General features: G+C 33.7%; 1 protein-coding gene across 12 annotated transcripts in view; it reads right to left on the bottom strand.

Moving 5' to 3' along the window:
- The window catches only part of LOC114334083 (protein son of sevenless), a 652420-nt gene that overhangs the window by 128980 nt on the left and 496765 nt on the right, over positions 1-26675 (bottom strand). For 6 of the 12 annotated variants that reach the window (XM_050646942.1, XM_050646935.1, XM_050646938.1 and 3 more), the window contains exons 7-10: positions 22112-22420; positions 5188-5446; positions 4710-4925; positions 1968-2127 (exon numbers count right to left, since the gene is read on the bottom strand). The exons of 4 other annotated variants lie outside the window; for them this stretch is intronic. In XM_050646942.1, the coding sequence (XP_050502899.1) occupies positions 1968-2127; positions 4710-4925; positions 5188-5446; positions 22112-22420 (944 nt within the window). The remainder of the gene's footprint in view (positions 1-1967; positions 2128-4709; positions 4926-5187; positions 5447-22111; positions 22421-26675) is intronic. 2 more of the 12 variants (XM_050646937.1, XM_050646940.1) reach the window with 2 other exon arrangements.

Below are 26675 nucleotides of genomic sequence, written 5' to 3'. Positions count from 1 at the left end.
AATCACTCTTTAGAATCTTCAAGCTGAATGTTTAAACTTCAATTTAAGAATCTGGCAACCTCAAAAGTTCTAATTTAAATATGAGTTTTTAGGCCTCGTAAATGAGCATTTTCGCACTTTTCAGATTTTAAATCGCCTATAACTCGAAAACTATCAATTTTTGAAAAAAAATTACAAGATACCTTTCTTGTTTAGAATGACCCACTAAACTTAAAAATATATGTTCCGGGGCAAAAAAACGTGATCTTTTCTATTTGTTTATAAAAATTGTTTAAACAGTTTCTGCCCAAAAATTCCGCCCGGCACCCTTCAGATTTGTTTAGAGGGGACATGTTTGAATAGGAATCCACAAAGAAACCGAATCAGAAATTTTCCCAGACGGGAGCGGTCTCACCACATGGACTAAAATAGATTTCTCCAATACTTTTGGTTTAGATTTTACCACGAGATACGAGCACAGTATTTATCCAAGTAAAATTTTCAGCGAGACCCCGTCCTTAAACCGCCTACTAAAAAATTAAAAGTTCGCACCTGATATATAAAACGATTTCGAGTCATCTTAGCGAGGCCGCACCTGCATACTCTCTGTACTTAACTAAACTATCGACTCACTAAAAATTCTGCCGTTTGCGGCCTCGCTTAGATATCTATTGCGTTATTTCTCCGATAGAGGCAGCATCTCTCGGGAAAGAATCTTTTCTCTCTGTTGCGCCGGCATTTGGGGACCTCTCTTTCATACAACGGCCGGCCTTAAGAGATTTGTCGTTTTCTGTGAGACCATAAAGTTTTTGGGGGATTACACGTTCGGGGTGGCATCGGCAGGAGGAGCTCAGATTTGCAGATTCTGCACATTCTGCTGATTCTGACAGACATGGGAGAACGGTGCAGCCTGGGCCCCAGAAACGGCGAAGACCAGGTTCTTGTGGACCTGGTCCGTAAGATAGGGGTGATACAATGGATCTGCCGTAGGAGGTCTAAGTGTCTGAAGGGTTCACAAGTGGGCCCTGCCCCGATGTACCATAACCATAATATGTGCACCAAAAGTGCAATGTACATTTACACCCTGCATGTTTTGAGAGCTTTCATACATTGTAATATTAAGTATTATAGTTTTTTAGAAATATTTTATTTAGTTTTATTACTTTTGTACTTTTAATTTTGAAATAAATCTCATAATCCATAAAAGTGTATTTCATTAATTTCTTAACAGATTCCACCGTTGATGCGAAAACGCAACATTATTTTTTAAGAACACCCTGTAACCTAAAAAAAAATTATATCAAAATTTGTTTTTAAAACACCATACATAACTAAGCCTAATATAATTTTTATAAAAAAATTTACATATTTCATACCTTGGCGATTAATGGGTTAACTAGGGTGAGGGCTGCTTCTTTGACTTTCTCTTTTTCATGTATGTTTCTTTCATGATTGTTGATGCATGTTTTCATTATACTCTGTGCTCGTTGTCCCAGGCATGTTTGCACATCCGACATTTCTCGCAGTCTCAGTGCTTGACGTATGTTTCATGCTCGTTTGCCCTGACACTTAATGGTCTTTCTTGCAGTAGAAATTGTTGCATTCACAGGGTATTTTATAGATGCAGTTTTTGGATCTTTCTTGGGTATTGTTGTTCTGGTTTTCACAGGATAGATTTCAGAGTATTGGTTATTTTAAATGTTGTGATATTGTACTTGTTTCTCATTCTTTTCAATTGTTCTGATAAGCCCTTTACTCCAGGGAATCTCCCTGTCTTATACCATTGCCAGCTCCAATTGGATCAATTAGTTCTTCTTCTACTTTTACGTTTAATGTGGTGTTCTGGTATATATTTTCCATCGTTTTGATTATTCCTAGAGGTATTTCTCTTGCATACAATAAATGGATAACATCCATTAATTTGACCCTGTCAGGTACTTTCTTAAGCTTAATACAAGTTGTGTAGGAAAATAATGGAAAATACTTACTTTAATTAGAGGAACTCCGCCATTTTCTCTCTGTTCGAGAATGATGTTATCTTTAGAATCAGGTTCGGCGAACTTATATAGTTCAGGAGGAGGAAGTTTCAGCGGGTGCTTCCTCTCGATGTCGGACAGGATACTATCTAATACTCTCTCCAACATAGACCTGCAACAAAATCATTACAGATGCAATTGTACGGATTGTGATCCATAGATCATTAAAAAAAAAGTAAAATATTTCATACTAAAACGCGTGATTAGCTAATCTATATATACCGTACATCTATAAAGTATGTGGAATTTTCTTATTTGTTGCTTTTTCACGTTAAGATCTGAGTTTTCGGAATTGTTACATTTACTTTTAGATCGCTTGGCACCTTATAAATGTCAAAAACAAGTACCTATTTAGACGTTTGGAGTCTCACATAACAAAAATTAAAAGTTCATTAGCAGATTATTATAATGTTAAAACGGAACACCATTGGTACAGTCCATCCGTGATGTCTCCTCAAGGCCATCTCCATATCGCTGGTTGTTTCTTAATCATCTATGTTCAAAGTATTAAAAAAAAGAATGCTGAATCACCATAAATATCCAAGCATCTCTAAGCTGATAACTAATTCAGATGTAATTATGTAGCACAAATTAGGATTATCACATTCAAGTTGTTATCAATCGACCTATTCCATATGATAATGCCAGAAGACGATGTGGTGAATCCTTGGAAGAAGAATCTTCCAAGGATTGATGCAAAAATGGAGTCTTAGGGTACGGACATACCGAAGATACATGGATGTCAGTCGGGGGAGGTCGCGGTTTACATACAACGCTGACAGGCGGAACATACTGAAGATACCTTCCTATCAGTGTTCTTTGCGGTTTCTGAGGTGACCGACACATGTCCCGGAAAGTTAGCTTTTTAACATTGTGAAAAGTAGTGGATCATTTGTAATACATCAAATCGCCAGTTTTCGGCTCATACAGGGTGAGTCATGAGGAACTGTACATACTCCTATCTAGTATAGAGGCCCCTATGGGGAATAACAAATGGCCATTAAAAAGTGTCTGCTCCCCTTGTTTAATAATATACAGGGCGAGTTTCGCATTCTGACAGAAATTTATATTCGTCATAATTTTTGAACGGTCAGATCGATGTGTCTCTTATTTTGGTCAATCGTTACACCATTACCACCTAATCAACTGATTTATTCAAACTAGAAAAAAAGCAGGTCCGGCTTTAAAAAATTAGTTCGTTTGGGTCTTAGAAAAAATTTCACCCTGTATACGCTTTTTGAAAATTCTAATATGAATTTTACAAATTAGACAAATAGGCAATTAAAATGGCATATTTATTTTTTCCCCACACGATTACTTAATTTATTATTAAAAAATCAAATTTGTCAAAATCGCAATTTTACCATAAAAATAAAAAAAATTAAACAACGTTTTTCTTAAAATTAAAAGTTTCACCATTTTTTTTTTCTATAACACGTCTAGATCTAAAACTACCCATAACACTTCTCTTTGGACTCATAGTTTAACAAAGACGTGATCAAATAGATAAATTTTAAATTTTTTCACTTAATTTTTGCGATTTAACTTTGCTGGCCACTCGTGAAAAACAAAATCCCACAACTCATCAGTACATTGAAATGCAGATTGTAAATGACTAGGATGAGTTAATGATAGAAATAGATTCTGAATCTGAGGTCTCATCTTTTATCATACCACATCGATTATTTGCTGTTAAAAAGAAAATTTTATTTTTTTATTAAATAAATTTTGTGTTTTCTGTTGTTTTTGTATTTTTTTTATATACAAAGAACATTGTTGTTTCGTCTCATAATTTTGTATATAAGATCATGTTTTTTAAAACCCTATTTTTCATCTTCAACAATATTCGTAAGTGCGTCATGGGGTTCATTCTCAGAAAATTCTCCATATCGAGAATATTCTCGAGAATATCCTCCGATTTTTCATTCTCGAGAATTTTCCAACACTATTTACCACGCTAATTTATCGCTGTAAACCGCGATGGTAGGTCGCGAGGGTGAACGGGTGAATCATCCTTGGTATGTGCGACCTCATAGAAGGTTTGTTTTGACATCGATGTAGCGACCACGACCTCCACTGCGACATCCATGTATCTTCGGTATGTCCGTACCCTCAGAAAATTGGAGATTAACACAAATGATAAGTACAGATCTGGTCCTTCCAGAACTTCAGAAGCAATCGATACTGGTACAATTGCCCGGCAAAAGTTCAAATCATCATTTACGGACAATAGACGTGACCATCAACTTCGGTAATTTTCGATTGACTATACAGAAGTTATAGATCCTGAAATCTCCTATGCGGTAGGATATAAAAATGTCGACAGTATGTAATACACGATTCAAAGAAGATAGATACGAATAAGATATTATAACATATGTAATTATTACTGCTGACACAGTAGATAGTGCAAGCTGCTTTAATATTTTAAACAAATATCTTGACCAAATTCAAACAGCATTTATCTTCTATTCTAAGTGTTCACAATTACAATATGGCAAGATTCACTACCATACTTTCACACACGCACCAACTTGTATACCGTCGCCAACAATTTTTGATGATAGGAGACAATCGAAATTCTACGCGGTGCTTAGAAACAGACTTGACTTAGCATAAATTATTAATTATTTTTTTAACTTCCACTTTCTAGACATATTAAAAAAGAAATAGATAAATATATATTTTACGCACCTGTTATTCAGCATCACCAAATCAGCCATCCAAGAATTCTTGTCCTCATTTGATTTGGCACATAGAATCACAGAAGGAGTCTGCCTCGGAGATATTTCGAAAGCATGTTTTAATTCTTCCGTATCTTGATGATCTATGATTTCCACTTTCCTAATGAAGAACCTCTCCTTGAGCTTGCATTCGGGATGACTCGGATGGTGCACTGAACTCTGCCTCCTACATGAATCAATTTGTTATTAACAAATATTTTCCTCACTAAACTTAAAAATATGTGTATTTTTAGTCTCATTCATATAAATTACATTCTTGTAAGTATAGAAAATGTTGTGAATCCCGAGAGTAAAGGTAATGGATTTTGACAAGAGCTATGACCTTGTAAATACCACATGAACCTGTGTACTGAATCGGGATGACTCATTGCTCTTGTCAAAATTCATTACCTCTACCTGGGTACCTGGATATCCGAAGGATATCTTACCTTGAATTTGGTTTACAGAGTATCATCAGACCATCGAAAAGGAACACCCGTCTGTCGGTCAGTCTTTTATTGTTGCCAACTTTGATCAAAGTATCTTCTCTAACGAATTCGTTACAGCACTGCCCTAGATCCTTTGAATCCCAGTTCTCTACGATCCTTTCCAGTTCGTGGATCTTTATAAGTGCTGCTTGTCGTCTCGCTCTCGCCTGCGGAAGCGGAGCTGAACTCCTGGGTAATGTTTGAGTGGGAACACAACTTCCTAAAAGGATAAGAGAATATGAGCATGAAAAATTAGCGAAACAAATACACTAATAGGTTCTATAGAAGGTGATCAGCATAGACTTTACAATATTCAAAAAAATCAAACAAGATAGAACTTTTTGTAATTTCATTAAGAAATGTTTAATAAACAACATATCAAAAAGGTCTACTCGAGAAGTGGGTGCTTCATTTTTTATTAAACAAATGAACTGCGAAATTAGATGTTTTTTTTAAATAACTCCGAAAATATAAATTTTAGACAAAAACTGACTTGACCATTGAAAAATTCAGAAAATTTTACAAAAAAAAACCTTATATAAAGAATTTTCTAAAATTAAATCTGTATCTTCTATAATTTTTTAATTATAACGCTAAAGTCACCCTTCTCACAAACATTGGCGCACTGTAAACTAACGTACGGCGAAGTGCATGGTCGAGTTATTTTAATGTAATTCTTTAACTAATGGATCAAACGAAATTTTACAAATTGAACATGAAAGAAGAATAATTAAGCTATCTTATGGTTATAATAGAAAGAAATAAAATGTATGGGCATAACTACGGTCTGGATGGAAACTGACTTACATGAATTTTGTTTAGAAATGATTTAAAACTGTGTAACTAATACAGTTTTTCTTATAAAACTCTGTTTTGCACAACTTACCTTTCAAGCATCTTGCTAAATGATGTTTCATTCAAAAAAAATCTCAAAAATTTAGTTAAAATGATATGACGTCTCAAAAAATGTAATTTTTGAAATCTTCGTAGTTTTATAGAATTACCACCACTTTAAGACGGTATTACTCAAGTTTGAACAGATCTATGACAGTTTTATAAGTGCTTTTTTAAAGCTTAGGATGTAATCTCTAAAATGCACTAAATTATTTTACTTTAGAAATGAAATAAACTATTTCTTTTTAAGAAAATTAAGAAAGATAACAAAAATGAAATACAAAAACCGAAAATTACCAGCTAAAAAAATGTTTGTACAAAGTGATCAAACCTTTTTTCTGTAAAACTTACCTAAAACATATTTAATAATAAGCTTCAACAATAATAAATGTTCAACAAAAAAAAATTATTAGCTCTTATACAGTATGTCTGCGTAACTTGGAATCTATTGATAACTTTTTTATTATCAGTTTTACGAAAAAAAGTTATTCTTTATAAAATACTCTGCACCGTATATAATCTAAGATGCAATCATCAAATATCAAATTTACTTAATGTTATTGGGACCGTGCAAGTTCAGCAAGCAAAGCGACCCCTATTTCTACGCTCTGTACTTTTATTCGCACTTTTAATTATATTGGCCAATTATATTAGTCCTGGTTACTGGATAATTGCCAAGGCCATAGTCCAAAAAATAATAAGAAGAAAAAATAAGATGCAGGTTATGTTATGCAAACATAAACAATAATTGTATGTAGTAAATAAAATTAATTATTAAAATGCACTACTGCAAGAAAAATACAATTAATTAAATTTACCTTTATGTAATAATTGCATATTATATCAATATTGTGGAGCAATATATAATTTTTCTGCTTCAATGACAGAAGGTATGAAATATACGTCAATTTGACAATTTCAATTGACAATATGAATTATTTAAGATAGTTGCAATATTTCTCCGCGACTCGCGCACGGTCGTTTCTCGTTTCCCTTCCAAGTACTTGCACATCGCGAATAGGAGGTATGTCAAAAAATATGAATTTCACTCAAGAGTAAAGTACCATTACATTTCACAATATCGAAAATTGTTATTAAGAAAAGTTGTTTGGAATTAAAAAATTTGTTTTAGTGTTCAATTACATCCTAATTAAAATATTGTGAATAATAAAGGCACTTAACTCTTCATATTAAAAAATCATAAAAATTCATATTTTTTACATACCTCGTATAAAATTAAAAAAGTTTGATGTCTGATGGTTGTATCTTAAATTTTAGACCAGGGAGAGAATTTTATGAAAAATAACTTTTATTCGTAAAAGTGATAATAAAATAGTTATCATAATTGTAATAAAATGATGAGTATCCCTAATTTGAGAAAAAATTTAATTTTTTTTTTGATTAGAATGATGTAATTGTATATTTAGACATAGTTTCTAATTTCAAACAACTTTTCATAATAGCATTTTTTGATATGCTGGAATATAAAGGTACTTCATTCTAGTTTTAGTTCTCGTGTGAGTCGGACGTGTCAATAGCCGGTGCTGACGAGTAATCTAAACGCTTTACTAATACGAATAATAAGTATCGACAATTATTCAAATAATATATAGACTAATAACTCGCGTTTTTGTTTCTATTTTTTAATTAAATGAGTGCGGACACGGGCGGTAAACCGCCCCCTGAACCTGATGGACCTCCCAATACCACCCTTAGTAGTCAAGATGTTGAAATGGAATCCCCTAGCAATTTTAAAGGTTTTAGTAAGGCTGAACTCAACCAAACTGTAAGTACTTTCGATCCTATTAAATCTAACGATGACAAACAAAAAGAAATTTTTAAGTATACCATAAATGACCGTGGACCGTTCCATATATATGTTGAAAATAAAGATAGCGATCTTAAAGGTAAACTTAATGCATTAAAAATTGGTGACATTATTCTTACAAAATTCCCAGAATTAGACAATAAAATAATTAGTATCGATACAATTGGCAGAAATAAATTAAGAATTAAATTTACGGATTCTAAAAACGCTAATTACCTTATCGACAAGAACGACGATCCGGTTTTTGTTAAAAACAATTTGGATGTTTATATACCTAAATTTATTATTATTAGACAAGGTGTTATACGGGATGTCTCAACAGAATTATCCGATGAATATCTTAAAAATAAAATTAAAAAATTCGAAATAAATTCTAATTTTGAGGTAGTAAACGTTTCTAGAATAAATAGAAAAACGGTTACCGATGATAAAATAAATTATGTTCCTACTAAATCGTGTGTAGTAAGCTTTAAAACACAAGTACTTCCAAAATACGTTACTATAAATAAGGTGTTGAAAGAAATTGAACCATATCAACAAAAAGTCCTGCTTTGTTTCAACTGTTTGCGATTTGGCCACCAGGGGAAGCATTGTAGGAGTAACCCCCGTTGTAACAATTGCCAGAAAGACCATAATACAAAAGAGTGTCAGGAAACAACATTAACCCCAAAATGTTTTAGTTGTATGGGAGACCACTTCACAACAAATCTTAAGTCATGTCCAGAATTCAAAAGACAGAAATTAATTAAAGAATGCATGACTAATAGTAATATTAATTACCATGATGCCAACAAACAAATTCCCCGCAAATCTTATGCAGACGTTACATCAAATAACATTATTAAAGATTCTCATCAACAAAATTTGACTTCTTCTAATTACCCTCTTGTTAACCAAAGTTTAAATAGCTCTTCTGTTACTCGTCCATTCACATTTTCGGCCAATAGTAATCATAATAAATATACAGTCGTCAAATCTTCTAAAGGTAGCAAAAGGCAGAGACCAAATAGTCCTGTCTTAACACAGTCAGATCCAGAATACACATTTAACTTTAGACAATCAGGAACTAATATTCCAATTATAAATAGTCCTTCATATAAAAATAATTTAAATTCAAATTCTCACACGCTACAAACAGAGTCAAACTCTGATATTTTAGATATAATTTTTACTATTGTTACCGAACTTTTTAAAAATTTTAGGGAAACTAATAATCCCAATGTTACTAAACAAGACTTACAGCAAATATTAATTAGTAAACAATTATTAAACGTGCACAATATACCAACTACTTCGTCGTCTTCTCAGCTATAAACAAACTCAACATTTTACAGTGGAACTGCAGATCTGCAGTTGGAAATAAAGAAAACTTAGAATATCTCTTAAATACAACAGAAACTACCATAGCAGCTTTGTCAGAGACCTGGTTCAAACAGGAAAGGTTTTATAACTTCCAAGGTTATAATATTGTTCGGCCAGATCGTATGGATGGTTACGGTGGGGTAGCCATACTAGTAAAATCCAATAGATTATTTTCAGAAGTCGTAGTACAGAAACCAGCAAGAATGATGTGTACATGCATCGAAGTGAAACTTCTACCTAATAACAAAGCAGTGTACATATTGTCAATATACATTAAACCAAAGACTCGGATAGAAGTAAGAGAATGGATACAATTTTTCGAAAACTTACCACGACCTTTTATAGTTGCTGGAGATTTCAACGCTCATCATCTTTCTTGGGGTTGTGAGTTTAATGATGTCTATGGTGTTTCTTTGCTCAATGCTATTAATCACTGCAATCTTGTGTATCTCAATGATGGTGCACCCACACTTGTTACGTCAGGTAGGAAAAGTGCCATTGATCTGTCTATTTGTACGCAAGATATAGTACATTTAATATCTTGGTCAGTCATACAGGATCCTCATGGATCCAATCACCTTCCTATATATATGAAGTTTAATAACTCTGACTCAGGCTTACAAACCTATGGTCCAGTTCACAACATATGGGTTCTTAAAAGAGCCAACTGGAATCTGTACACGACAACACTAGAGGAAATGAGCACCGCATGTAACTACAACAATTTCATAGACACGATAAACTCAGCTGCAAACATTTGTATCCCGAAAAGAACAATAATAAGAAATAAGTACTGGAAGCACAAACCAAAACAATGGTGGAATGAGACCTGCAACAACATTGCTCATAGGAGAAAAGAAGCTTTCAGATTATGGAAAGAAAACCCAAACATACAAAATTTACTTGAATTCAAACGAGTTGATGCCATCGCAAAAAAAACATTCAAAGAAACAAAAAGAATTCAGTGGAGGAAATATGTTGAGAGCCTAAATCAGACAACTCCCATCACTGAAGTATGGAAAAAGGTAAATAGTTTTAAGAATCGTAAGCAGCAGAATAAGTTACCTATTGATCTGGAAGCGAATTGGATAGAAGAATTCCATGCCACAATCTCACCAGACTGGGCAAAAGAATGCATAGAATACAATCAGTTATCTTTAAAAACTGTTCCCAGAAACAACTTGTACTTACTTGAACGTTTTGAGATGTGGGAATTAGAAAGATCGTTGAAACTCTCTAATAATACTTCACCAGGCGAGGACAATATAACTTACTCCATGCTGTTTAACCTCCCATTTAAACATAAAAAGTCGCTGTTAGAAATCTATAATAGTATCTGGACTGGTGCAAGTCCTATTCCGGATAGCTGGAAGAACTATATAATATTACCTATTAAAAAGAAAGACAAACCGCTAGACCTCTCAAGTTCGTACAGACCTATATCCCTGGCATCTTGTATTCTTAAAACTCTGGAAAGAATAATAAAGAATCGATTAGAACAATGGCTAGAATTTGAACACATCCTACCAAACTCACAATATGGTTTCCGGAAATGTAGGTCCACTCTCGAAGCTATTACTGTTCTCGTTACAGATATACTGACAGGATATACAATAAAGAAACATACAGCTGCAGTTTTTATTGACCTTTCCTCGGCTTTTGATAACGTAAATTTAAACATTTTGTACCATAAGCTGACATCAATAGGAATACCTCATGAAATATGTTCATTTTTAATTTCACTATACTCCGATAGACGACTTTCACTAAAATTAAACCAAAATCTTCAAGGATCCCGAACATCGAATTTAGGACTCCCTCAAGGCAGCATACTCAGCCCGCTACTTTTTATACTATATACAATGGACTTCGAAGTAAATTTGAATAACGTGAATATGATACAGTTTGCTGATGATATAGTTATCTACACCAACGGTACTACTATTTCAAATTGTCAGAACATTTTAAACACAAACCTATGGTCAGTTAAGCACTGGTTAGATTCAAACAACTTAATTCTTTCTGAAAAAAAAATCTGAAGTGTGTATTTTTACTAAAAAAAGGGACATAACTCAAGTACAGTTACAACTGGGACCATATCTTCTTCCAATCAAAAATTGTGTTAAATACCTTGGACTCTATTTAGACAGAAAATTACTGTGGAAAGATACCATCCATCATGCAATAAAAAAAACCGAGAACGCTATGAATATTTTGAGAGCATTCTGCCATACCAAATGGGGAGCAGATCCAAATACCGCTTTACTGTTCTATAAAACAATGGTTAGAAGTATATTAGACTATGGCAGTCACCTATATGGAACAGCAGCACATACTCACCGAAACAAAATAGAGACCCAGAAAAACACAAGTTTGAGAATATGTCTTGGTTATCTTAAATCTACCCCAATAAATATTATAGAAGTCGAATCTGTAGAACTTCCACTATCTTTCAGAAGGCAGCTAATTAGTCATAAATTTATGGCTAAAGCCATATCCAAAGAAGCCAGCTATCTTCGTAACATTCACGACCTCACTGTCCTAGTACTCACCCATCCATATTGGCAATCAAAAGCTACTCCACTCCTAGTAAACAGCTATACCACACTGGCACAAATCTCTAACTCCCTGTCTATCAACAAAACTATACCTATCTACACCGAACCTCCCCATGTTTTCTTTTCAAAACATATAAAAACATACTACCTGGACCCAAAAGAAAACTTTCTAGAAACCATTAATGGAAGATGGCCTGAACACCAATACATATATACTGACGGATCCAAGTTGAATGGAAAAGTAGGCTGTGCTTTTTATGACGCAAACTCTTCCCAATATTACAAGTTCAAGCTACCAGATGAGTGTTCCATATATACCGCCGAAACAATTGCCATAGCAAATGCATTTAGATACGTCCAGTCGAGAAACACACAGAATCATGTTATATTCACTGACAGTAAAAGTGCAGTTGACCGAATAACAAACTTGAAATCATCGAAAAACCTTACTAACATAGAGGCAGAAATGTTAAAACTGAACTTTGAAGCAACAAAACAAAGGAAAACAATAACTGTAGTGTGGATTAAAGGGCACTAAGGAATAAAAGGTAATGATGCAGTGGATACACTAGCCAAATCAGCCACTGACACAGGCTACCATCTAACCACCAATATTGTTCCATATACAGATCTTACCTCCAAGTTTACTTCACATTTAAAACAACTGTGGCAGCAAGAATATAATTCATCAGTCACAGGGCTTAACTATGTCCGCCACCAAAATAACATACCATTGAAAAGCTGGTTTCATGAATTAACAAAACGAAACTTCATTGTTACAATAAACAGAATAAGATCTAATCATGCTATGACTCCTTTGTACAAATATAAAATAGGACTGGATGAAAACCCATATTGTCCATGCGGAGAAGTTGGTGATATGAACCATGTAATCCTAGAATGTTCAAGAAATAAGAAGAGCATTGAATCATTTTTCGAAGAAATGGTAAATCTCAAATTCTGTTTGCCAACCAGTCTAAATTGTATAATTTTCAGTAATAATATTAACTTATATCAATGTTTGTATAATCATTTAATTCGTTGCAAAATGAAATTGTAAAAAACTAACACCATTGTAAGCAATTCTGCGATACAAAATATTATTGTAAGTGTGTTCACGAAAAAATTAACATAAAAAAATAATTAAAAAAAAAGTTAAAAAAAAAAAGTAAAATAATGATAAACAAATAAAAAAAAAAAACAAAAAAAAACAATGAAAAAAAAAGGAAATAAAACTAAACAAAAGACTACATAAATAAAGCATTAAAAAAAACAAAAATATAATTAAAAAAAATATATATATACATATAAAAAAATGCACTAAACAGAAACACACACATTTTACTAACATAACATTTATCCTAGGGTGTGAGAATTTGAAAAATCAATTTATTTATATTGGATCAAAAAAAATGCTCCCTTTATATTTCATAAATAAAAAAAAGTCTGGCTAATTGGTTCATGCCAAAGCCAATTATAAAATAAAAAAAAAGGTACTTTACTCTTTAACGAAATTCATATTTTTGACATAACTCGTATAAAATTGATAAAATTTGATATCTGATGGTTGAGTTTTAGATTTTTGACTATTCAGTGCATTTCATTAAGAATAACTTTTTTTCGTAAAATTGATAATAAAAAAGTTTTCCATGTGGGTCCTAGCTACGCAGACACACTGTATAAAAGCTACCGTATAAGAATTTTCAAATTGCAATGCCATATTCGGATTCATCATAATCAATTTGATCAGAAACATATTTGATCAAGTAAAATGATGAATTTAACGATATTTTTAAAATTATTTATACAAAACAATTGTTATTGTTTAAACAATTAATAAACAATTAGCGGCCAAATATGCGAGTAAAGCTTTTTACTTTAACATGTATATAAACTAACAAAAAAAGTTTTAGAAAAATATAAGCTTGTTTGAATTTTTCCGAAACAATGCATGTTTTCGTTCTAATTGCACTTCCCTATATAATAAATACAAAGAACCCCGGCATTTTATTATGTAAAAGTGCCGGGATCATGCTAAATGACAGCAACAAACTTCATGGAGTGGTTGTGTATGAAAGAATAATGACGGCAGTAAATGAATGGGAAAAACGGCGATACCGTGCAATTTTCAGGGTAAACTCAGAATTGCATGAAATTTTGACTTTAGGTTCTACTTACCCTCCACTTCAAAGTTGAACTTGTGCCGTTGGTTGCTTTTACTTTGGGGGGGGGGGGTGACAGTTACCCCTTCTCGGGGGGTAAGAAAACTCGCGTTTACATTAAGTCCTTAAATAGTCCGGATTGAAATATTTATTTTTCGACAAAAAAACACACCCGGCGGTTTTTCGCAAATAACTCAAAAACTAAGTATGTTATCGAAGAAATATTGTAACGAAAGAGAAATCTTGGCCGATCGCCGTATAACAGTAAACACCTCGAGAATGACGTAATCGAATGATCTAGGCCTCGGCGGAGAGGAGGAGAGACTTCTCGAACGTACGTCCCGTAGGCGGAACAAGCTGATAGCTAGAGATGGGCGTCGATTGTTCCAGAATAACAACTGGGTATAAATACGGGCATATTTGTAAATAGAGTTTAGTCTTAAGCTAAAGTTTGTAAAGTAAACTTGTATAAATAAATAATAAAGTCGTAAATAAATACCCGAACGCTCGTTTTTGTTACAGTTGGTGTCGGTGTTCGGTAAACTTAGTGCGATATAAATAAGTGAATTACAGAGAGACTTTAAAAGACTTTTGAACTTTATTCCTCGGGAATAACCGGAGTGCGTTAATTGTTCGGTATTCGGAAAGACTTTAAAAGACTTTTGGACTTTGTTCGTCGGGAATAGTTAAAGTGCGTTGATTGTTCGGTATTCGGAAAGACTTTTAAAAGATATTTTGGAAAGTACGTGTGTGCCGACCAAAGATGTTGCTACAAGAACTTACAGTAAAACAGCTCCGTGAACAGCTAGAGGAACGGGATGTGGACAGCAGTGGGCTCAAGATAGTCCTACAAGCATGACTCGAGGATGTCCTCACGAAGAACGGAGAAGACCCAAAGACGTTCCACTTCCAGTCAGCAGAACAAGCAATCTTATTGAAATTCGAAAGTGTTTCTCAAAAGATCGATGAAACTTCTATAAAGAACAACGAGAAACTTGAAGAAGTTAGTAGAAAAAGCGACGAGAAATTCGAGAACGTTGCTAAAAAATTTGACGAGACTTCTCAAGTAATTAAAGAAGTTTGTAGACAGAGCAACGAGAAATTTGAAAGTGTTTCTCAAGTAATTAAAGACGTTTGTAGACAGAACGACGAGAAATTTGAAGAGGTTTCTAGAACATTCGATAAGATGCAGAAAAGTGTAGAGACCGTAGAAGAAAAGATCAAACAACTAGAGAGCATGATAACCGATACAAAAGTGCAACCGTCAGTTCATGCAGTAGCTTTAGATCCTGTAGTGAAAGATGAACTACCGAGAGACGAAATGTCACATAATATGAGATTCAAATTACCACCATTTGATGGAAAGTCCTCTTGGTCCATATACCTTAGACAATTCGAAGCTATTGCGACCGCCAATCATTGGACCGAACAAGAAAAGGCTGTTTCCTTGACTGCTGCTTTGCGAGGTGATGCTGCAGATATATTAAGATCAATTCCTAAGGGTCAAGAAAAATGTTACCAGACCTTGTTCACTCGTCTAGAAAAACGCTATGGAGATGCCCATCTACAACAAGTATACAAAGCACAACTGAGAAGTAGAAGTCAACGAGCAAGTGAGAATCTGCAAGAATTTGAAGCAGATGTGGCTCGTGTGGTGCGGTTGGCTTATCCAGAGGTGCCAGACAGCGTTTTAGAAGAAATTGCGGTAGATACCTTCGTCAATGGGCTGAAAGATAGTGAACTACAGAAAGCTTTACGACTAGCAAGACCGAAAGTTTTAGATGAAGCACTTGCTATTGCCTTGGAACACGAAGCAGCTAGCCAAGCTTCACGAAACAATCGAGTAATAACCGTGAAAAAGGCGATAAGAGAATAGACGAACGTTTGGTGGAAATGGTACGAGGGTGATTCGTGACACGATCCCGAAGAGACGCGTGAAGAGGGCTGGAAGAGTTGGTTCAAATACAGATGCTTCCGCAATACGGCCATGCGGTGAAAGTTGTAATCACCGGCTTAAAGTAGAGGAGCAGCTTTGCCCTGTGAGACGAACCACCATCGTTAATGAGCAATGGCAGCCCCAACAGTTACAATACGCCCAATAAGATGACCCATGTATAAAGAGAGTATTAGATTGGATGCGTCGAGGTATGAGACCTAGTTGGCAGAACATTAGTGCAGGTAGTCCAGAAGTCAAGGCCTACTGGAGCCAATGGAATTGCCTAATACTAAAAGATGACCTTCTGTACAGAACCTTTGAGAACGATGATGGTACAGAATCTAAGCTTCAGTTGATTGTACCTAAAAGTAAAGTGTCAGAAGTATTGCGTCAGTTGCATGACGGTACATCAGGTGGACACTTTGGTATTACGAAGACTCTGCAAAAGGTTCGAGAACGGTTCTATTGGGTGAACTGTAAAGATGATGTAAGAAGATGGTGCCGGAAATGTGAACTGTGTGCATCCGGTAATGGTCCAGTTGGTAAAAAGAGAGCACCCATGAGACAATATAATGTTGGCAGTCCTATGGAAAGAGTAGCAATCGACATTGCAGGTCCATTTCCAGAAACTGATGCTGGAAATAAATACATCCTGGTAGCCATGGATTATTTTACGAAATGGACCGAGGTCTATGCATTACCGAATCAAGAAGCTGTTACCGTTGCAGAGGTACTTGTTAAAGAATTCTTCAGCCGATTTGGTGTTCCCTTGGAGATCCACTCCGACCAAGGGCGAAACTTTGAGATTGAGTCAGCTCTTTTCCAAAACGTTTGTAAATTGATTGGTGCCAATAAGACCAGAACAACACCCCTGCATCCTCAATCAGATGGGATGGTCGAGAGGATGAACCGAACGATGGGTAAACACTTGTCCAAAGTTGTATCTGAACATCAGCGAGATTGGGACCAACACATTCATTTATTCCTGATGGCCTACCGCTCGGCCGTGAATGAAACTACAGGTCAAACACCAACCTGCCTGATGTTGGGTCGTGAAGTTCGTTTGCCCTGCGACCTAGAGTTTGACTGCAGACCTTCCGAGGAACATGTTGCAGGCGAAGAATACGTCGACCGCCTGAAGTTACGAATGAACAACATTCATGAATTTGCCCGACAACACATCCAGATAGCCAGTGACAGAATGAAAGATCAATATGATTCTCGATGCAAGAATGAAAGCTTCGAAGTAGGTGATCTTGTCTGGCTTTATAATCCACAACGTCGTCGCGGCTTGTGTCCTAAACTGCAAAGACAATGGGAAGGTCCGTATGAAGTTAAGAAGAAAATAAATGACGTAATATACAGAATTAAGAAGTTGCCAAACGGTAAACCAAAAGTTATTCACATAAATCCTCTTGCACCATATGCTGGCTCAAATGAAACAGAAGAAGCCCGAGTCCTCCAACAGGAGATGAAAGATGCACCACAGCCAAGTTTTAAGGAATTTATGTCAAATTACGCAGAAAGAAAGAGTGCTAGATTCGGCGTGACCACAGAAGTTCAGCAAGATCTGTTTGGTGTTCCAGAAAACGTCTCTCTAGCCCACTGTGTTGCCCAAGACCTCGAGATGACTAAAGGAATCTCGACCGTATTCAATAGAAAGTTCGGCCGCCTGGACGAGTGAAGACATTAGCACCCTAAAATTGGAAGAGTACTGCGATTGGAAGATGGTCCTCGATCTTTGCAGTATATGGTGACCAGGAAGTCTTATACGGACACGCCAAGCTACGAGAACATATGGCGTGCTCTAACTAATTTGAAGAAAATCATGTGTAATTATGACATCAAAGATTTGGCTTTACCAAAAATAGGCCATGCAGTAGAAAATCTGGATTGGAAGATTGTGAGAAGCATGCTTGAAGTGATCTTCAGAGAAACTGGCGTACGAATTACTGTGTGTTGCATGAACCCGAAGATGTCATACCCTTCAAAGACAGTAGACTGCTACTTCTTTTCTAGGGGTGTATGCAGAGCTGGAGAATCCTGTAGATTCCGCCATCCTGGGCCTTCATCTAGAGTTGCTAATCGGGACGCTCAGATCTTAAGAGGGGAGCAGTGTAACGAAAGAGAAATCTTGGCCGACCGCCGTATAACAGTAAACACCTCGAGAATGACGTAATCGAATGATCTAGGCCTCGGCGGAGAGGAGGAGAGACTTCTCGAACGTACGTCCCGTAGGCGGAACAATCTGATAGCTAGAGATGGGCGTCGATTGTTCCAGAATAACAACTGGGTATAAATACGGGCATATTTGTAAATAGAGTTTAGTCTTAAGCTAAAGTTTGTAAAGTAAACTTGTACAAATAAATAATAAAGTCGTAAATAAATACCCGAACGCTCGTTTTTGCTACAATATTCTTAGCAAAAGTGTAGCAATGTCACGAATACACGGTGACTTGAAGCAAGAGTACCTTTTAGTACGAGAATACCTCAGAATTTAATAATCCAGTGTCAAAAATACTTAAAGATAAAGACAAAAAAGTTATGAGATAAAATACCGGTTGCCCTACACGAAACGGACGCCTATGACCGGTACTAGAAATTTGCAATTGATAGAGTCCATTTATCTCTGGAAAATAAATAGGCGTACCAGTTCTCGTTTTTCCAAATAGAAGCGGTCTGGAGCTATTTAAAAAAATATATTACAAGACGCCATCTTTAAAGAGCTCTAGCTCCCTTAGAGAGCATTTTCGCATTAGATGAATTGAATTTCATTATCTTAAAATTATCTGAGGAATCTCCGGTCTTCGTTTATCGCAAGAGTTTCTGGACACCCTGTGCTACGAAACGAGTACTGGGAAAAGTCCAAATAAAAAATGTTAATTCAAGTTACTCTCCTTTCTATTTCCACCAATCCAGATATCAAAATTATAACATGGAATTCGAATATTATAGCCGGCTATAATGGCGATCTTATATTCCTACACTACATTATAAGAGAAAGAATCTGAAGAATAGGAATATATTGTGATGCTCCCAATATCACGTAAGCCGGTTCTGTAATTCTGGAGAATTCGAATTAGCCGAGCGTGAGTTTGGCCCTTTTCAAAGGCGAGGCAAAAAAACTTGATTAACTGTATATTGTATAAATAGCGGACAATTTTGTTGAACGGATTTAGCTATAATTTTAACGTTGTGGTGTATTAAATTTTGAGATAAAACGGGCGCGTTTTATAAATTGTAATTAAATAAATTATTGTGTTTAAGTTTTCTTAATACAGGGTGAATTATGAGGAACTGTACATACTCCTACCTCGTATAGAGGCCTCTATGGGGAATAACAAATGACCATTAAAAAGTGTCTGCTCCCATTGTTTAATAATATACAGGGAGAGTTTCGCATTTTGACAGAAATTTATATTTGTCATAATTTTTGAACGTTCAGATCGATATTTCTCTTATTTTGGTCAATCGTTACACTACTATTGTCTTTTTCATGAGCATTTTTCAGTGCGTAACAAATGATAGGAAAAAGGGTAAGTCCGTGATAATACACATTTATGACATTTATTCTAACATGACATTTTAGTTAAATCTGACAGTTGTCACATTTTATTTTCAATTTGGAATAAAAACAAATCAAATGTGTTTCTTGAATTTATAAAATGGTATTTTCTTTGATTTGTATAGTCTTATAAATTATACAGATTATATTTGTAATATTATTATCTAATTAAAAAAAAATATTTTTTTGATTATGGCGCCATCTATCGACAACTAGAATAACTAGAATAAATATTGTAAATGTCTGTAATCACGGACGTGCCTTTTTTCTGTCACATACAATTTAATGCGTTAGAAAGAAATCGAAAAACTGTGACGCACTGAAAGATGATCATGAGAAAAAGAATACCGCCTAATCAACTGATTTATTCAAACTAGAAAAAATCAGGTCCGGCTTTAAAAAATTAGTTCGTTTGGGTCTTAGAAAAAATTTCATCCTGTATACGCTTTTTGAAAACTCTAATATTAATTTTACAAATTAGACAAATAGGCAATTAAAATGAAATATTTAATTTTTTCCCCACACGATTACTTAATTTTAAAAAAAAATCAAATTTGACTATGAATTAAAAATTTGGTAAAGTGAACCATAGATTTCAAAAAAATTAACTTTTATTACAAAAATTAATTTTTTTAAACAAATATTTGATTTATGTTACCACCCAATCAACTGATTTATTCAAACTAGAAAAAAATCAGGTCCGGCTTTAAAAAATTAGGCCGTTTGGGTCTTAGAAAAAATTTCACCCTGTATACGCTTTTTGAAAACTCTAATCTGAATTTTACAAATTAGACAAATAGGCAATTAAAATGGCATATTTATTTTTTCCCCACACGATTACTTAATTTTTTATTAAAAAATCAAATTTGTCAAAATTGCAATGTTACCATAAAAATAAAAAAATTAAACAATGTTTTTCTTAAAATTAAAAGTTTCGCCATTTTTTTTATAACACGTCTAGATCTAAAACTCCCCATAACACTTCTCTTTGGACTCTATAGTTTAACATAGACGTTATCAAATAGATAAATTTTAAATTTTTTCACTTAATTTTTGCGATTTAACTTTGCAATTTACGAAGCTGCACCTTTTATTTTTAAAAATTCATAACTTTTACGAGAAGAAGACTGAAAGTCTACAACAATTGTCATAGTCTTCACAAAGAAATATGTGCTGTAAAAATTTCAGAAAAAATTTTTTTAAATGGAACGTTGTAGAGACTTAAACCGTGATTTCATCTTTTTTTTTTTTCATTTTTAGGTTAAAATTCCGATTTTGACAAATTTGATTTTTTAATTAAAAATTAAGTAATCGTGTGGGGAAAAAAATAAATATGCCATTTTAATTGGCTATTCGAGTAATTTGTAAAATTCATATTAGAGTTTTCAAAAAGCATATACAGGGTGAAATTTTTTCTAAGACCAAAACGAAATAATTTTTTAAATCCGGGCCTGATTTTTTTCTAGTTTGAATAAATCAGTTGATTGGGTGCTAACATAAATTAAATATTTGTTAAAAAAAAATTAATTTTTGTATAAAAGTAATTTTTTTTTTAAATCTATGGTTTACTTTACCAAACTTTTAATTATTATTCATAGTCAAATTTGATTTTTTTTATAAAAAATTAAGTAATCATGTGGGTAAAAAAATTAATATGCCATTTTAATTGCCTATTTGTCTAATTTGTAAAATTCATATTAGAGTTTTCAAAAAGCGTATAAAGGGTGAAATTTTTTCTAAGACCCAAACGAACTAATTTTTTAAAGCCGGACCTGATTTTTTTCTAGTTTGAATAAATCAGTTGACTGGGTGGTAACATAAATCAAATATTTGTTAAACAAAATTAATTTTTGTGATAAAAGTTAATTTTTTTAAATCTATGGTTTACTTTACCAAACTTTTAATTCATAGTCAAATTTGATTTTTCAATAAAAAATTAAGTAATCGTGTGGGGAAAAAAATAAATATGCCATTTTAATTGCCTATTTGTCTAATTTGTAAAATTCATATTAGAGTTTTCAAAAAGCGTATACAGTGTGAAATTTTTTCTAAGACCCAAACGAACTAATTTTTTAAAGCCGGACCTGATTTTTTTCTAGTTTGAATAAATCAGTTCATTATTAAACAAGGGGAGCAGAAACTTTTTAACGGCCATTTGTTATTCCCCATAGGAGCCTCTATACGAGGTAGGAGTTATGAGTTCCTCATGACTCACCCTGTATGTATAAATAAATTAAGGTCGATTCCCACTATGTGTAATATCAACGTGCCGTCAAAATATTCTGTAGTGTATTTTAAGCCAGGACGTTCCGTGACGGTGCCGGCCTATGAGAACATCCTGGCTTAAACTACACTGCAGAATATTTTGACGGGACGTTGCCGGTCCGTGACGGGACGTTGATGTTTCGTAAAATGCGAATCGACCTTTAGAGGTTGTAGTGTTTTTTAATAAATTAAATATTAATTGTTTATTATTAATTAAAGTGTTTGTAAATAAAAGAACATAAAAGTAACTATTATTATTTAAAAATGGTGTCTAAAAATAAATCAGCAATAAAAACGTAACAATATAAATATTACCTAACGTAATTTGTAATGGCTTCAACAATCCTTCGACTTGTGCCAAAGTCTCTCTATCCTCGGTGGAAGGCGTCAAACCCTTTAATATCGTTATATAATCCAAATACGAAAAACAATGCCATATAGGTCCCATGAGCAATGCTGGTAAGTAGTAACGAAGAGCGAGCGGCATCCCTTGCCCTGCAGTGTTGAGTGAGCTTTGAACTTCGGGCCTAGTCAACAAAGTGTTCAAAGTTTCTCTACAACTCGGTGATGTGACGTCTCTAGCGTATTTGATGTATACATCAAATTCTGCTGCTTCTGCAAGTTCTGTAAAGAAAATTATATTTTTATCATGTGAACACTTTGGTATTACGAAGACCTGCAAAAGGTTCGAGAACGGTTCTATTGAGTGAACTGTAAATATGATGTAAGATGGTGCCGGAAATGTGAACTGCGTGTAACCAGTTCATGTTTCCGGTTCAGTTGGGAAAATGAGAGCACCCATAAAACAGTATAATGTTGGTAGCCCTATGGAAAGAGTAGCAATCTGCAATTGCAGGTCAATTTCCAGAAACGGATGATGGAAATAAATAAGTACTGATAGCCTTGATTTTTGTTACAAAATGTGCCGAGACCTATGCGATCACAAATTAAGAAGCTGTTACCGTTGCACAGGTGCTTGTTAAAGAATTCTTCAGTCACACCAAATAGTTCCTTGGAGATCCACTCCGACCAAGGGCGAAACTATTGACTCAACCCTCTTCCAAAACGGTTGTAAATAGATTCGTGGCAATAAGACTAGAACCATAGATAAATAATATAGTATTACCGGATAGATAGGCGACTCACTGTAAAAATTTGGTTCCTTACGCCATTTGCGTTCGATGTGTTAACTAATCACCATTTGGCGGGAAATTCAAATGGACAAGCACTAATTTTATCCGTTTAGCGTCTCTTGCGGGCAATTTCGTTACTAATTAAAATATCTTCTTATTTTACAGGAAATAATCTCACCTATATTATTAAAATAAAATACCAGAACTTACTAAGCTTGTTAAAGTATTTTATTTACATAATATCTAAGTAATACTCATAAATTATTCGGAATTCTCAAGTTACAAAATATATTATTTTTGCTGTCAAATTTAGTAAGGAAAAGGGATATAAAAAAGTTAGACAATGTTTTTCTAAATATAGGTACGTGTATTTATTTGTTGTTTCAGATAAAACAGTTATTACCCCAGGCTGTGGGTGAAAAAACGTGATATAATTCAGGAATTTTTGAAACCTATCAGGTGTTGTAAAGGACGAAGGCAGGAATAACTTCTACTAAAATGTGACCAAAAATATTGTGAGCTTTTTTTTAATTGCGATTTTCATTTCTTAAATTTGCAATTTTTAAAGATTTTTAATTTTGCAGCTTAGGATATTGATTTTAGAGAAAAACTTTTTGATAGAAAGTTGTAGTAAATTAAAAAAACCTAAAATTTGAGCTATGGTAAGTTTAATTTCGTTTATTGGTTATTGCAAAACAGCACGCGAAAGGTCTAAAATGGCCGTTTTTTACAACTGCGTTATTTATTGTACAAATAATTTTTTTTTTATTTTTTAAAGCTTTAAAATGAAGATCTTTCAATTCCATACATAAAAAAAATTGCAAGGCCGGATTAACGAATTTGTTGCTTAGATATTATAAATTGTTTATCCCAAGAGGTCAAATGTCGAAGGCTATAACTTTTTGAAGAAAAATCGTAGAGAGTTGTTGTAACATCCAATCTCCTTCTAAAGAGTTATATTTTCATATTCTGATGTAAATAAATGCGTAAAACATTTTTAAACCTCTAATTTTTGGGTTTGAAAATAAGGGGGCAAATTTCGTTATAAACATTTAGAGCTGAAGCGGCCCAGTACATCCTATGAGTTTTTAACTTACAGATTATTGTTGCTGAAGAGGAAACGAAGATTTATAAAAAAATAAAAAATTTCTACGACCAGCTGAAGCCGAGCTAAATGTTGGGTTTGAAAATAAGGGGGAAAATTTCGTTATAAACATTTAGAGCTGAAGCGGCCCTGTACATCCTATGAGTTTCTAACTTACAGATTATTGTTGCTAAAGACGAAACGAAGATTAAAAAAAAAATAAAAGATTTACAACCAACTGAAGCAGAGATAATTATTTACTTTTTCTTAAATCGTAGTGCCTTTATTTATAACAATTAAGAAATTATTTTACAGTCATTGACTAAGGAAAGACTTATATTATCTTAAAATAAAAATTATTATAAACTATAATTACATTTAATTATTAAAAATTATTTTTAAAATCGGTGCTTTTGCGAGCGGCCGAATTTTGCAAATCGCCCGGCTCGCTTCAAATCCGCGCGCTCGGAAAATTTTTACGTAACTTGTATTAAATTTTGACTGAAAACAATTTAATAATATTACCATTATAATATACAGTGTATTTACCACTGTATTTGTTTTTCTTGATAAACTTTTATATGTGAAATCTCATTTCTGAAGAAATAATATTACAAAAATGATACATATAACTATATTTTTAATTTTTGCATTGTTATATAAATATAATAATAATGTTACTTCTTATTATACAATATAAAACTTTTTCTTCTTGTAGTGACTATCCGTTTTGGATGTTGGCGACCATCATAGCAATTTGGCAAACCCCATTTGGAAACTGAGAACCAGGAAGGCGAAGGATTACCTTGCTAGAAAATTTACGTACGTCGTTCAACACAACAACTACAAATATTTTTAGAGCAGCAGTACCGATTTAGTGTGCAAGTACAGATTGCCATGATGGTCGCCAACATCCAAAACGGATAGTCACTACAAGAAGAAAAAGTTTTATATTGTATAATAAGAAGTAACATTATTACTATTATATAACAATGAAAAAATTAAAAATATAGTTATATATTTCATATATATGTATCATTTTTGTAATATTATTTCTACAGAAATGAGATTTCACATATAAAAGTTTATCAAGAAAAACAAATACAGTGGTAAATAGACTGTATATTATAATGGTAATATTATTAAATCGTTTTCGGTCAAAATTTAATACAAGTTACGTAAAAATTTTTCGAGCGCGCGGATTTGAAGCGAGCCGGGCGATTTGCAAGATTCGGACGCTCGCAAAAGCACCGATTTTAAAAATAATTTTTAATAATTAAATGTAACTATATTTTATAATTATTTTTAATTTAAGATAATATAAGTCTTTCTTTAGTCAATGACTGTAAAATAATTTCTTAATTGTTGTAAATAAAGGCACTACGATTTAAGAAAAAAGAAACAATTATCTCGGCTTCAGTTGGTTGTAGAAAATTTTTATTTTTTTATAAATCTTCGTTTCGTCTTCAGCAACAATAATCTGTAAGTTAGAAACTCATAGGATGTACAGGGCCGCTTCAGCTCTAAATGTTTATAACGAAAATTGCCCCCTTATTTTCAAGCCCAACATTTAGCTCGGCTTCAGTTGGTCGTAGAAATTTTTTATTTTTTTATAAATCTTTTCTTTCTATTTCTTTTTTAGCAACAATAATATGTAAGTTAAAAACTCATAGGATGTACAGGGCCGCTTCAGCTCTAAATGTTTATAACGAAATTTGCCCCCTTATTTTCAAACCCAAAAATTAGAAGTTTAAAAATGTTTTACGCATTTATTTACATCAGAATATGAAAATATAACTCTTTAGAAGGAGATTGGATGTTTCACCAACTCTCTACGACTTATTTTTAAAAAGTTATAGCCTTCGACATTTGACCTCTTGGGATAAACAATTTATAATATCTAAGCAACAAATTCGTTAATCCGGCCTTACAATTTTTTTTATGTTTGGAATTGAAAGATCTTCATTTTAAAGCTTTAAAATATAAAAAAAAATTATTTGTACAATAAATAACGCAATTGTAAAAAACGGCACAATATTTTTATTTTATTTTTATATTGGTCTTTACTCCTTCGAGTAACTAGGTCCATTTTCTGTTGGAATTTACCAGCTGAACAGACGGGGTCGTGAATTATAAGTTTTTTGAATTCCCTCTTCGCTTCAGCATCCATTTGGCTTGCAAATTTTAGAAGCCTTGGAGGTGTTACCAACGAAATGGACCAATAAGTTTTTAATTTAAAAATCTTTTAGTAATATTTTAATATTTTTTAAATATTATTAATAATGCTATTAGGATCGAAAACTTCATCTTTTAATTGCCAGATGACGCTAGTCACCTAATATTTTCACTTCAGTTGTAATGGGTGGGAAAAGCTCTCGGTGCTGGTCAATTGGAGTATGGAGAACAAGCCTACGTTCTCTCCGATGAGGCTCCAATAAGAGCCGAAAATCGCGATTCAGAGGACTGGACTGCGCTCCGTATTCTAATTGAAAAGTAAGATTGTTTTGCCTTCGCATTGCAACTGAATTAAAAATAAAATTTTTATTTTATTTTTATATTGATCTTTACTCCTTCGAGTAACTAGGTCCATTTTCTGTTGGAATTTACCAGCTGAACAGACGGGGTCGTGAATTGTAAGTTTTTTGAATTCCCTCTTGTCTTC

This window comes from Diabrotica virgifera, chromosome 3 (genome assembly GCF_917563875.1).
Source record: "Diabrotica virgifera virgifera chromosome 3, PGI_DIABVI_V3a".
Classification (NCBI taxonomy): domain Eukaryota; kingdom Metazoa; phylum Arthropoda; class Insecta; order Coleoptera; family Chrysomelidae; genus Diabrotica; species Diabrotica virgifera.
The sequence above is the reverse complement of the archived record's forward strand: the minus strand, read 5'-3'. Positions and strand labels throughout refer to the sequence as shown.